The 15,055-nt window shown below is 42.8% G+C and overlaps 1 protein-coding gene across 1 annotated transcript in view; it reads right to left on the bottom strand.

Annotated features, from left to right (window-relative positions):
* Positions 1-1,089: 1,089 nt before the first annotated feature.
* The window catches only part of PRRG4 (proline rich and Gla domain 4), a 247,846-nt gene continuing 233,880 nt past the window's right edge, over positions 1,090-15,055 (bottom strand). Inside the window, exon 6 of the mRNA XM_069223514.1 lies at positions 1,090-2,364. Coding sequence (XP_069079615.1) covers positions 2,118-2,364 — 247 coding nt within the window. The 3' untranslated portion in view covers positions 1,090-2,117. The remainder of the gene's footprint in view (positions 2,365-15,055) is intronic.

The raw sequence follows: 15,055 nt of genomic DNA, 5'->3' as shown, positions 1-15,055 counted from the left end.
ACTCAGAATTTGTGAATACCAAAGTGAATACACAAAAGTGTAAGTTTACCGTTGTGAATCAGGTCCAGATAGTGGAAGTAAATTGAACTGAGAAGCCAGACATAGCCTAATAACCACCATCTGACTTGACACAGGACAAGTTGAGAGCTCTGAAATTGCAAGTTAATAGTATCTTTGTTCTGAGCCACGCAAAACATTAAACAGTACCATTAATTTTCGTAATAGTAACAGGTGTTATTTTCATTGCTTAGGAACAGCAAACGTTTTATATGATTTAATAATATTATAACTATACAGTGGAAATTAGAGATATGAATGTTTATCTGTTCTATTAAAAAACTTTTTATTTACCAGTTCATCATTTCAACTGACATGCAATACTGTAGTGTACTCTCGTTTGTGTTTTTGTTCGAACATTGCATAGGTGAGTTTCTCTAGACCGACCTGCACGCTCCTTTTATTGCCTTTCAATTACAATTTTCTAAAGCAAACGCCTAAAGCAGGAGTTTTTCTGAAACATGAAAAACCGAGGACCACCACACCATGGTAGTTTTCAATGATGATAGCAAAAAAAAGACATTTGACTACCCAATCTAAATTGGATGGGCAGTCAAATGGCTAGCGCTGGAGGAGTATGTCAGCGCTGGAGTCAGAGTCGGTTCTGTCATCGACATCATTTCAGTCCTCTCACCTGGGGGAACTGCAAATTTGCCAGAGGATATTCCTTCACTTTTGCTATGGAGTACCAAACTGCAAAACTCTAAATAAGCCAAATTGTGCCAGAATCACACAGATTGTGATGTGACATACTCATGTAGTACTTCTCAATTCAAGGAGTAAGCCAAACGTACTTCTGAAAAGTCATGAGTATGCTAGAACTACTACAAAAGTAAGTTATACGTACTCATACACCAATCTTTGTGCCTTTTTTGTTAAATGGTCCCCTCCATGAGCTGAACTGTCTGATCCAGAATGGCCTTCTCTTGTTTAGCTAGAATCAGATAGCCTGGATGTTTTGTGTCTGAGCCATCATCTCCTTCCAAAACATCCTTCTAGAAATAGCATAAATAAGGACACACCCATCATATATACAATTCATCTCCTCTTTTATCACAGACCCACTGCCAATTGTCCATTATACTTGGGTGCAAAGTATTATGTTTTCTCAATATCCTGTTATGTTAAAAATAAGAATGTACTTTGCAAGCGCTCTGCAGTACTATGTGTATTCAAACAGTTTTCATGGAAAGAGCTTTGGAAAAGAAGAAACACAAACTGGGAGGAGTCCCATTAGAAATACAGATGGCAGATAAACATCAATGGCTCATCCAGTCTATCTGGCATATTTTTTTACACTACATACTCCACACTATCTTCAAGGTTACTTGTACTTCTTCGCTGTTAGTGCCCTCGGATTGTACAGTAATGAAGAGACCCAACAAAATAGCTGGGATGGACCTGAAAACACATGGATAGATGAAGAGCCAAGAGCTTGCATCAACAATGTGCTATATACTATATTTCTATAAGAAAATCTTCTGCTCAGTATAAAGTGTACTTTTTCTGCAGATATTCCCTTTATAGCTCAATACCTTGACTTGAAACAGAAACTCATACATCATCAGTGTATGCTTCAGTATGAACCAGCAACAAAATAAGAGTTTCTGATGTTGCACCAACAGCATTAAATATAGAAAATCCCAAATTTGATCTTTTAAAGATTTTGTTAAGGACGGCACGTGGGTGACAGTCAATCTGCTGTCAAATGTTGCTGGAGACCTGCTCTTTCAATGACCCATTTAATAAATATTTATTTGTATAAAAAGTAGTTAAGCGGAGCATTTCAACTGCAACCCACTAGCAATAGATAACCCAGATAATTCACGTGCAGCATTCGTCATAATGTATAGACTATCAATCCCGACGTATGGTGCATGCCTCTCTCTTAAGATATCAGCGCAAGGGACCAGTGCGAAGAGATACAGACTTCTAAAGTGCAGTAACTCTTCTTTAGCCCTGGGGGGAAGGGTTATAGTGGTGTATAAAGGGATTCAACTGAGCTTCAATCATCAAGATGTCCTTTACTCAGAATGTTTCCATGGCTACCTCTTAATATATCAGTGTGACTGTCCAGCAGGAACTGAAATGGACTTTGTAAAGAGCCGTATCTCCTCTACAGTTTCTGGGTAGGAAGGTGGTGGTGTTTCAAGGGGTCCATTTAATGCAACAGCCTCTTCATAAGATGGCGGGTCCAAGTCCAAGGTAGTTGGAGGTGGATGAGGTGGATGCTGTGGAGTGAACATATGGTCTAGTCTTCTGGAAATACTGGATCGAATACTCGGTCGTGCGTGGTTCACTGTGGAGCTAAAAATTTAAAAAAAGTTACTGTACACACCAATTTTAATATCAAAACAACACATGGACATATTTTTGGATTATTTATATTAAAGAGAAATGCGTGATCTAATAAAATTGGCTAGTAAGTTTTTGAAAAAAAAAAACGAATTCTGTGGTGCACATTTCTGTACTGCAGGGTCTCGAAATGTTCATCCTAACACGGGAAATTCTGATAAAGGAAACATGGGCGTACAACATCTGTGGGGACACGTAGCTGAAACCCCAGCAAGTCACATCCAGCAGCATACCATTTAAGGGAAAAAAACTGCACATTGCACAGTGTCCTAGATTACCAAATGGCAGGATATTAATATAGCCTTAGAACCCGCCGTAGCGGGCTCTACCGGCTATTAAAGGCCCGCTCCGGCTCGGGCATTTAACGCGGGAGCGGGCCTTTAATAGCCGGTAGAGCCCGCTATGGCGGGTTCTAAGGCTATAATAAAAACACAATCTTATGATGTGTAGATTCTGGAAAGAATTGACAAATTAATTTAAAGCATAATTTTGATTGTGTTTCTCCTGCCTCCTTCAGAGTGGGTCAATCACTAGCTTTCGGATGTCAGAGTCTCAGGTGTTGCTCCCTTTGGAAACCTCTTCCAAGTGACCCAGCCACCAAATAGCCACCAGGGTAAATATAATAGAAGGCAACTATGTTGAGGGTGGAATTCCTGATGCAGACTTTTCTTGATCAGTCACAGGCAGGAAAAAAGCATCCAAAGAGAAAAACACCATGCATGTCAAGACTTGATTTTTTCGCAATTTCGAAAAACCCCACCCCACTTCCATTTTGGAGGTTTGTCTCTGAAATACTTAAGGAATGCAGCCAGCCACCATGATAGTAAGGCTGTGGGCGTTACATTTGTTTTTTTTTAAAGTGCTCCTGGCACATCGACAGAACTAGTTTCACTAAAACTATACCTGCCATGCTGGAAGAGTTCTTTCAGTTCCTCCCCTATCGAGGTAGATTGTGCAGCAGCAGATTGGTAAACTGCTTGACAAACTTATAAGGTCGCCCTTAGGATGAAAATCATTAACGTTGACATGTTTACTTCGAAAATATTCAGTCTGAAAACAAACAATAGTTGTGAGATCACACTCACCACTGCATACCACGGCCACTGTTGCTCCGCCAGTGTAACCTTGTTGGAGTGTGTCTTTCAAAAGCAACATTAAAGCTTGAAAAGCTTGCAATATATTGTGTAATGAAGCTGCATAGAAAAGGTGTTAACATAGAAAATAGTGCACACGTTTGAAATGTGCCCACAGGGAGTGGCTACCAATGTATACGAAGACTAATGAAGCTTATTAATGATGAATTAATTATGTACTAATGTTTTGAATTTGTATTAGCATATCATAATTAGAGTAAAATATTAGGGGTTTGTTAAGTAAATTACTAGGCCTTAGTTTAGCGAGGGTCTGGGCCTAGCTGGCTGGTCTTATATTAAACTGTGTTTTTCCAAAAGTGCAATGTCTTCCTGAAGGACACGATGCTGTACTTTTCCAGAAGTTAGATGTGTGTGTAGCCATAGTAAATTCTTTCTAATGGGACCCGACCTGCTCAAGGAGATATTCTTGCTGAATGCAACAGTGTAATTCGTAACAGGTGCAAGGCTACTGACTGGAGCGTAAAGTGTAACTTTTCTTACCTGACATTCCAACCGATGAAGACGTCAATAACATGGGCCAATCAACGACATGAGAACTGTGTTCTGTGGAAAATTCTAGTGGAATGCGTGAAGAATTATTGGACAGAGATAATGATGCACCAAAAATTATCCAATGGGGAATTAAGGGCTAGTTCGACAGTTTTGATTTAACCGCATAACCCGAGGAGAAATCAGCCATTATTGGACATTCTACTTTAAGCCATACCTTGCCAGTATTCTTTTGAGACTTTGCAGTTTTGTTCTTCTTGATACTTTAACCATCCTCTATCTAAGTCCTTACTGATCCTTACTTCTCCTCCATATGAGGGAAGAGCCTTATTCCTTAACTATGCCATACTGAGACTTTGCCCTGTCCTATCTTTGCTGATGGTGAATCGACTGATGTCCTAAGGATGAAGACTGACGCTGTTTGCTGATTCGTTGGAGGGGTAACTATCTGATGAAAATTTTAATTGTCTGTTTGCCTTTTCTTTCTAGGTACCAACTGCTCTTTTGATAGAGGCCATAGTTAGATGTTTTCCAAATTTGTGTTTGCTAAATTGTTTTGCATGAAGCCCATCATGCTGATGCTAATTCGAGGGTTAGTTAAGGTGTTCACAAATTCCGGATGCAAATAGACAAATGACTGAGTTCTTGCTTTGTTGAATCTTGCACTCCGAGACTTTGCTAAGTTGTTCTTATTAATGATGTGTTAATGCCGAACGAATATTCTCTATGCATTGATTAATTTTGTTCTAATTGTAAATCTGAAGAGTTACTAATGAGACTGATTGTTAATGAGATTAACAAAGATGACTATTAGATTGTAACCAATAGGGAATAAATATCCTAACATTTAACTAGATTTGTGTGGTTATTCCTGACTGAAAGGTCATGGTGTGTACACTTTATTGATTCCTATTAAATGTTATTGATTAACCTGTTGATTAGTTACTAAGAATGTTGATTGGATTATTGATATATTGATTTTGTGATGCCAGAAAGATATCTCGTACTGGGAAGTCTCCGAACGTGGTCAAAAGGTTCATCGGCCTAGGCGTGACCCTTGTAAGTTTACTTATCAAGGTTCTGACGCGCTATCAGTTTTTAGTAGCAGAGGTAATGGTTTGGCCCTTTGGGGCCCCAGTGCGAAAGATCACGGTTTGATATCAGTTTATAGTGGTCCCGTAGGAATTGATGAATTGAGGAGCGTAGTTTGGAAGTAAGCAAGGTGTATCAGAAAATTGGATTTTGGGAAAATTGTTTTTTTTCCATGAATTGGAGAGATGATGTGCCCCTAAGTCCCGAATGACTTTCCCGGAATCTCGGAGCTTGCTGAAGGGAGTTTGAATATGTTCCTGGTGATAGTGTGAATGAAGTAGGGTTTGCGCTTGCACAGCTTATGCATACCGCAGGTGAATTGTGAAGTCTGTGAGGATTTGTAGGCCAAATTATGATGTTTTAGCAGGAGTGTGCGTACTCTGCAGTATGGGAATCGGGAAGTCGGCGAACTTCATGTGAGTGTGGCGCTTTGTGCTCAGAAATTGTCCACGTGGTTGTTGGTGATGTACGGACCCTGCGTGGTTTAAGACTCCGGAGTATATTGATAAGTGTATGAGACACTTGGTTTATGTTGTTATTTGCGCGGTTTAATAGGTCGATGGTGAAATCGACGAGTCGAGTTTGAGTCAAAGTGAGTGAATGGAAACTTCGATGGAGATTTGGTGAGTTCTAAAGTGCACTAGAACAACCCATTGACAAGTCGAGAGTAAAATTTGCGGGTCAAATTTTGCTTCTGAGCGCAGGATCTGAGAAGGAGAGAGTAGCGGCTGAAGCGAAGCAAAATCTCTGTAAAGTTCAGAAGCGATTGTGTTACCCTTTCCAGTAGTAAACCGGCAAATTTGAGTTTTTGTTTGGTGCTCACGATGTACTGCATTAGTTTTGTGTGAATCGAGAGTGAGGAAGACAAGCTGCAAGACTTTGTCAGCCGCAGTGTGTGTGTGAGTGTGACGTCATTGGAGCCGCGCTAGGATATGTCAGTTAGTGAAAAGGGTCGCGCACGGATTGCCAGCCGTCCGTGAGAGGCAATTGGTTGAGAAGGTAGGAGAAGAGAGTTCAGAGAACTAAAGTCGCTTCCTGATTTGATTGTGAACAAAATAAAAGACGCAAAAATTAAAATTTTCAAGGCTTTAAAGAGCGCTTTGAGGGGAGATGTATATATTACTGCGAGTGTAGGAGAGGTTACACCGCCAGAGGATAAACCAGTGTATGCTGCAATGGAGGAAAGGGGTGTTGGGCTAAAGCAATGGTGCAACGCAACAGAGAAAGAAGGGTGTTTGGCGTTTCCAGAGCACAAAACGTTCAACATAAGGGTTTTGGAAAATTTGCGGAGGGTGCTAAATGAGCTAAAGCCACCTCCTAGGCCAGCTCAGTTTGAGGCATTAGCAATTTGGGAACTGATGGCAATACGACAACAGCAACAGAAATTTGAGAGGAGAATGAGGAAAGCAGAAAAGACACTAGCGGAGGCTAGGTGGGATAGTGCACAGAGAGTTTGGAGGAGAGAAACAATAGACGGAATAAGGATGTTTCCAGCCATAGCTCAAGAAGGTGAAAACAAAGGGGGGAAAGCCACTTGTAAGACTGACAAAAGTCCTTCCAAAGACAAAGAGGCTAAGAAGCCCTGGTCAGAGATGGATGACTCAGACGATGATGAGTTCCTTAATCAGTTACTGAATGACCGACTACCGCCATATACAATAGATGACAATAGACCTAGTACTAGTGCATGTCCTACAGGTTCGACACAAGACAAAGTGACAACGAATCTGGTACAGGTTAGTCCTGTCTCCACACCAGTTCCGCTGCAGAGTAGTATTAGTGTGTCAACTGCTACAGGTATGCAATCTCAGCTGCAACCACCGCAGGTTCAGAGGCTTTACCCTGATGTCCCAATCTTAGAGACTACAACGAATCTGATGGTGCCGTCAGAGCCGGCATATACGAGACCAAAGCTGATTCAGACTGATCCAACTCCACCTTTACTGCCCCAGGTGCAGCAGCAAATAATTCCGAATTACACTTCGGTCACAGGACCGCAATCATCCATGGCACCAGTAATGAACCAGAAAATGGGAGTTAATAATCCACAGGTTTTGGGAAACAGGCTGACGCCAGCTGCCATATCCTTGCTCATTACAGTTGGTACGCCAGTATCATTGTATGTGCAGGCGAAGGCTAGTATATGCGATCAGGGGATAATGACCCAAGAGATCTCTCAAGGGATGACTTCAGTGGAAATGACATTTGAGAGATCTAGGCCCCTGTTAGACTTTAGCCCAATTGGGGCTCCTCCGGATGCTATGAGACAATCAGGTTTGGGACTGCTGACACCGCAGATCTCGAGTGCGAACATGCCACAGACACCTATAGCACAGGCTGGGAATATCTCGTTACAAGGTTTGACAGCCCAACAGCTGAATGACTGGTTAGACAAGTTGAATTCACCACAGTCTACTCCTGCAGCGGCAGGGAGGACGGAAGGAGAAGAATACCTAAATTTTGTGAGGTTGGGCATGGAGGCAAATTAACTTGTTGAAGGGAGCATGGGAGTGAACAGGTTAGAGTCATTAACGGAAGCAGAGTTGAGATACTTGTGTCCAACGATAACAAAATAAGTGAGCAGGGTGCACCAGAGGTTGGCAAATTTGGCAGATAAATATGGAATAGACTTAGAGAATACCAAACATCTGAAGAGGAGTTACAGGTTAGACTTCGAGCCTAAGCATTTTGAACACATGAGGTCTACTGGGATGAAAGCACACCTAAAAGAAATACTGCAGAGTGCACAAGTTTGGGGAGTATTAGAGAAATGGGAAGGCAGATGGGAGAAGAAAAGAGATAAAAGGAAGAGTGACTGCTTAGAGCAGCCAGAAAAAGCCCCACAGGATGCTGGTACGGTAAAGATGTTACCAATGAGAGAGATGGCTGGAGGGGTTCTTGTCCATATGCCGTGGACAAGAGGTGATATTCTGTCATTTACAAATGACTTTCCCATGCTGAGGGAGAAGCCAATAGAGCGGTATCAGCAGATGGACAGGTTTGCGAAGCTTGCGAAATGTCTCTGGGAAGACCTGAACACTCTCTTTGAGATCATAGTTCTGCCTGATTTGTGGCTTGAGTGCAAGAGAAGTGTGGATTGGCCAACCGCGGAACCGGCAAGGGATAGAGTCACAGGAGCACCGTCTCCTGAGGTGATGAAGTATTACTATAAGGTGATTGAATTACTGAAACAGAGAGTTTCGCCAAAGAATATTGATTGGCAAAAGATTGATCGGACAGCTCAGGAAGCCAAAGAGTCGATACATGCCTATTATGAGAAGTTGTTGAAAGCGTTCAAGCACTACAGTGGTACAGAGGTCGTTGAGGCGAAGGACACGAATCACCTAGTGTTTAGGTTTGTTGAAGGGTTGAGACCTGAGATTAGTCAGATGATTAAGAATCACTTGATTTGCTGGCAAGCAAAGCCGATTGACGAGGTGTTGCAGTATGCGAAGTACTGTAGCGATGAGACTGAGTTGAAGCAGAGAAAGTTGAAAGAGAAGGCGATGGCGATGCAAATTAAGGCAGCACAATCAGGGATGCAGGGAGGTTGTCTACAACAGATGGTGCAACAGCTGCAAGGAAACGGGATGTTTCAGGCACAAGTGAGAGGCAGAGGTCGAGGAGGTTTTGTGAACAGAAGCCCAGATTTGAACACTATAGTAGTTCAAAACGATGTACAGGGGATGAAGAAGATGTTAACTTGTCATGCTTGCGGGGTCATTGGACATTGGAAGCGGGAGTGCCCGATGATGGTGCAGGAGGGTGTTGTTCAACAAAGCAATGATGCCAGTGCATTCCAAAATGTGAAAGGACCGAGGTTGAGGGGTCCTAATCCAAACTTTCAGAATAACATGAATCAGATGCATGGTCTTCAACCTATGCACCAGGTGCAGATGCCACGTATACAGCCGATGCAGATGCAACAAATGCAACAGCAGGTTCCTATGGTATCTAGACAGCAAATTCAAGTGCCTTTAGCGCCAATGGAACAGCAACAGGTGATGCTTCCTCAACAGCTCAAAGAATGAGTCAAAATAACACAGTGCAACAGTTCCCATTGTGTGGTGAGAATGGAATAAACGATGAATGGTCGGATGAGAGTTCAGATAGTGAGGAGTATAGACTCGCAGCGTCCTTAGAGGTAGATCAGAAAGGGCCCTATGTTCAGGGGAAAGTAATGGGTCACAAGGTTTCATTCTTGGTTGACACAGGAGCTACACGCTCTACAGTCAGAAGTGCGGAGGTTCCGAAACTGCCTCTTTCAGGAAGGACAGTCAAGGTAGTGGGAGTAGCAAACAAACTCCTGACAAATCCGATTACAGATCTGGTACAGGTTGAGCTTGGCTCTTTTCAGGGATTGCACAGGTTTGTGGTTTGCGATTCGAGTCCTGTGTCTCTACTGGGAAGAGACTTAGGGCCTGATTACAACTTTGGAGGAGGTGTTAATCCGTCCCAAAAGTGACGGTAAAGTGACAGATATACCACCAGCCGTATTACGAGTCCATTATATCCTATGGAACTCGTAATACGGCTGGTGGTATATCCGTCACATTTGGGACAGATTAACACCTCCTCCAAAGTTGTAATCAGGCCCTTACTGTGCAAGAGAAGGTGCTCTATCACCTGTTCAAATGAGGGGATTGAGGTGCAGACAAACAGTGATGATGAGGGAGAAGAGGAGCAGGTTTCAGAGCCTGAAACGCAGACTACAGACAAGGAGTATCCTCTGATTAACTTCTTCCCGATGTTCACAGTGGCTGATCTCCCAGCAGACTTGCAGGGAACAGTCCAAGAGAAAGTGTGGGATTTGACAGAAAAAGAAGTAGGACTGATTAAAGGAGTAGAGCCAGTTAAAGTCAGTGTGAAGCCAAATGCTGTGTTTCCCCAGGTACCGCAGTACCATATGGCGCAAGATGTCCTTATAAAGGTTGCGCAATTAATTGCAGACTTTGTGAAACAGGGAGTTTTGAAAGAAGTGATGAGCAGTCCATGTAATTCACCAATAATGGGATTGAGAAAGCCTTGTGGGAAAGTTCGAATTGTCCAACAATTGAGAAAGATCAATGACATAGTGGTGAAATGCTGCCCAGTGGTGCCAAATCCAGCTGTGATTATGTTCCAGGTTCCATGTGATGCAGAGTGGTTCACAGTAATTGATTTGTCCTAAGCGTTCTTTTCTGTACCTCTTCATGAGGACAGCCGATTTCTCTTCAGTTTCAAATTCCTGGATAAGGTTTACAATTGGTGTCAAATTCCTCAAGGGTTTTCGGAATCACCTTCCATATTCAATCAAATACTGAAGAAGGATTTGGAGTCACTGGAATTGCCTTTTCAATCGACTCTAGTGCAGTACATTGATGATCTGTTGATCGCATCCAAAACGAGGGATGAGTGCAAGTATGATTCGATTGCCTTACTGAACCACTTGGGGAAGAACGGGCACAAGGTGTCCCCCAAGAAACTGCAATACTGCCAGAAAGAGGTGAAGTACTTGGGTCATCAAATTGAGAAAGGGTCAAGGAAGTTGTCCAGGGAAAGAGTGACTGCACTTTTACAGATGAAGCCCCCAACGACACGGAGAGATGTTAGGATGTTTCTGGGAATGGTAGGGTACTGTCATGAGTGGATCCTGAATTTCTCATTCATCTCCAAGCCTTTGGTGAGACTGACGGTTAAGGAAGGGCCAGATGTCATAGTGCTGACAGAGAAGGAAATGAAGGCATTTACTAAGTTAAGAGAGAGCATGTGTAGGGCTCCAGCTTTAGGTATGCCTGATTACGTGAAGCCTTTTGTGCTGTTTTGCCATGAACGTGATGCATGTTCTTTGTCTGTCCTGACACAGGTCCATGGAGGTGTAAACTGACCAGTAGCATATTTTTCAGCTACTTTGGACCCACTTGTAGCAGCCTTACCGGGTTGTCTGCGTGTAGTAGCAGCAGTTGGTCAAAGCCTCACACAGTGTGAAGGCATAGTGATGGGACATGCTTTAACAGTCATGGTCCCTCACTCAGTTGAAATCCTGTTGACCCGTACAAAAACGCAGCACATGACAAATGCAAGATTGACAAAATATGAAACTATTATATTGGGGTCGCCAAATGTAATGTTGAAAAGATGTACAGTGTTGAACCCGGCAACTCTGCTTCCAAATGAAAACACAGAAGTTGAAAATGTTGAAGATGTAGAACATGATTGTCTTGAGGTAACAGAAATGTGCACCAAACCGAGGCCTCATATTAAAGATACCCAATTGGAAGAAAATGACCAAATTATCTTTGTCGATGGCTCATGTCTGAGAGACTCAGTAGGAGTGCTGAGAGCCGGATAAGCTGTATGTACGATCTCTGGTATCCTGGAAGCGTCTTGGCTTGAAAGAATATATTCTGCCCAAGTGGCTGAATTGGTTGCTCTTACTAGAGCTTGCCATGCCACTGCGCAGCTGAGAGTGACTATCTATACTGACAGCCGATACGGATTCGGAATTGTCCATGATTTTGGCCAATTACGATCACAGAGGGGTTTTCTGACCTCTTCTGGTTCTCCAGTGAAAAATGGTGAAAGGATTAAGGAGTTGTTGCACGCAATTCAGTTACCTCATGAAATTGCCGTGGTGAAGTGCAGTGCTCACCTGAAGTCACAACACTTTGTTTCAATGGGAAATGGATATGCCGATCAAGTCGCAAGGTTTTGCGCATTGAACTGTATATCTTTTAAGGATAAGTGGGAATTGTTACCTGAAACAAAATGAGACGTGCACAGGTTACGCATTAAGGGTGATTGATACGTTAGAAGAATTGAGATTGTTGCAGGGACGTGCCAGCAAAGATGAGAAGCGTTCTTGAGTTAGGATGCAATGTGTACAAAGACCAGATGACTTGTGGGTTTCAGATGAGGGGAAAATGGTCTTGCTGAACAGTCTCCTGTCACAATTTGCAAAGTTTTACCATGGTCAAGCACATATTGGGAGAGATGCCATGATCAGGTTGTTAAAAATTGACTGGTTTAACCCGAAGTTCAGACAAGCCGCAGAAGTGATCTGTCATAGGTGTATCATCTGTCAACAGATGAACGCGGGGAAAGGAACCGTGGTGAATTTGAGCCACATTGGGAAAGCAGGAGGTCCATTTAGCAGAATGCAATTGGATTTTATTGAGATGCCCATGTGTGGACGTTTGAGATACTTGTTGGTGATTGTGTGTATCTTTAGTCACTGGATTGAAGCATACCCTACACCTAAGAATGACAGTCTCACAGTAGCGAAGCTGCTGCTTAGGGAATTGATACCACGTTTCGGGTTTCCAATCTCTTTAGAATCAGATAGGGGAAGTCACTTCAACAACGAGGTGGTTAAGCTATTGTGTGCAGCATTGAACATTGAGCAGAAGTTGCATTGTAGTTACCACCCTGAAGCGTCAGGACTAGTGGAGCAGATGAATGGTACCCTGAAGTCGAGAATGGCAAAAATGTGTGCAGCCACGAATTTGAAATGGCCTGATTCATTGCCTTTGGTGTTAACGTCAATGAGAAATACACCCAACAAGAAAACAGGACTCATGAGATTCTCATGGGCCGAGCTATGAGACTGCCTGTGAATGCTCTTGTGAATATCACAGATGATATGGTGTTGGACTACTGCAAGGGTCTGGCTGATGTGGTCTGCTCTTTTTCTCACCAGGTGGAAGCTACCACCCTGCCACCGATAAATGATCAAGGACACAATCTGAAAGCTGGTGACTGGGTTGTCATCAAGAAACACGTAAGGAAGTCATGTTTGGAGGCACGTTGTAAGGGGCCATATCAAGTGATATTAACGACTACTACTGCTGTGAAGTGTGCGGGAATTCCGAATAGGATTCATGCCAGTCACACGAAAATGGTGACGTGTCCAACTGATGAGGAAGTTGAGTCGTTGAAAATACCAACAACAGAGAAGGAAGTCTCAGGGCCGGAGAGAGATCGAAGGGGAACTGAGAAAGAAGGAGAGCCCGTTGAGGACGGCTTGGTCACTCCAGTAAGAGACGGAGGAGAAGAGACCCAGAGGGGTGACAGTGAGCCTATCTCAACTGAGGCACCAGGAGAGCCAAATCAGAGGGAGGCTCTCCCAGAAGCAGACGAACATGGAAATGAGCTAGAGCCCCTGACAGACCCAGAAAGCGAAGGAGTTGAGGCGGAAGACAGTCAGAGTGTCCAAACTCCTCCTGAGCAAATTGCAGGTCCATCAAGAGAAAACACCATAGGGCCAGAGGAGGGCGAGGAGTTGCCACAGGAGAGATCAAAGGCCAGAGAGACACTGAAAGGAGATAAGTGGCCGGAATTGCAAGTGAAAAAGGGAAAGGTGGTTGTCGAAGATGCAATAGAGGAAGAGGTTGATAAAACAAGGAGAGAAGATCTAAGTGAAGGAGAGTTCCAAGGTGATCGCAAGTTGAAAAGGAAGAGAGTAGCAAACAGAAGGTACGCGGGTCCTGAATGGGCATATGCAACGCCAGCTGAATGGCAACAAGAGTTCTTGGCGTTTTGCTTTGATAGAGAGATTCCAGGTCAGTACTTTGGTACCTGAGTCTGGCCGAAGAGACTGAATTGGCATAAGAATTGAATCAAAAAGAAAAGAAAAACTGAGAAAAGAGACTGATGACTTACCGGATGAGACATTGATAACCTGATTTGACTTTTGAAAACTGATTTGACAAGCTGCTAACCTGAATTGACAAGAATCCTGGGAGAGAAAGTGAAAGTTGTAAATACTTGCTTGTTTTGACTTTGCTACGAGAAAAAAAAAAAAAGGAAAAGAAGAAAATTTATTCTAACTGTCCTCTGTTGTTGTTTGAATGAACCTTCCTTCACTTTCTGATTCTTTACAGATCATGGCTAACACTAGAGAGGATAATAGAGGGAGTAAGTGTTGTAAATATTTGGGTGTTGGTTTGGGTGTTGTGTGTGTGATATTCATCATAGTTGTGGTTGTGGGTATGCCACTAATGGATAAAAATGGGACTAACAATGCTACAATTCCTGAGACTACAACTGCACTAACAGCTTGGGAGAGGTTTGAGAAGGATACAAAATATTTGCATGAGGGAGCTAACGCAAAAGGGGAACTATCCACTAACGTTTTCTATCGCTTGCTGAGTGAGTATGTTGACACAATGGATGCAAAAGATTGCTTTGTGTGCACACAGATTCCTGTTTAGGTGCAAAAGGGGGTTACCTATCATAGTCTGCCTTTAACATATGGGATAAGCTGTAGTCTGCTACTAACAAGATTCTATAACGAGGAAGAGATTCAGTATTTTTATTCGGACCATGATCTTGTGTTTTCTTATGTGCCTATCACGGAGGATTTGAATGGGGTAGCTAAGTACTATAGTATAAAGTTAGTCAAAGGATTCTTCGAGGCGACATTAACAATTAGTACATTTTATGCACACCGCAATAACTTGACATGTTTGCTTACACTTGGAGAGAAAAGCTTTTTAGATCACACGGAAGATAGAAGAAGGGCATTGAAGGGTAAATTGGAGAAAGGATTGCAGCAGCGAGCTTTTGCTAGTAGTGAGGGTTACAGTGCAATTAGGGAACAGGGGAAGCTAGCTTTAGATGCACTACACGTAGGTAAGCTTTGCATTTCTAGACCAAAATCATATTATGACAATGTGTTTGTGGGAACGAGTGAATGTAAGCATGTGTTTTTGTTTCAGAGTAAATGGACGTTCATGTTAAATGGACAGGATCCAGCGATCCCTGGGATCTATTATATATGTGGACTTAATGCTTATTACAGTCTTACAAAGGGATGGTATGGGACATGTTATTTGGGGATAGTTTTCCCAAAGATATATCAACTTGACGATTTGAAAAAGTTTCAGAAATTGTCTGAATTACATCAACACAAGACAGAAGAGAGAAAT

Source organism: Pleurodeles waltl, chromosome 3_1 (assembly GCF_031143425.1).
Source record: "Pleurodeles waltl isolate 20211129_DDA chromosome 3_1, aPleWal1.hap1.20221129, whole genome shotgun sequence".
Classification (NCBI taxonomy): Eukaryota; Metazoa; Chordata; class Amphibia; order Caudata; family Salamandridae; genus Pleurodeles; species Pleurodeles waltl.
This window is presented reverse-complemented; position numbering and strand designations above follow the sequence as displayed.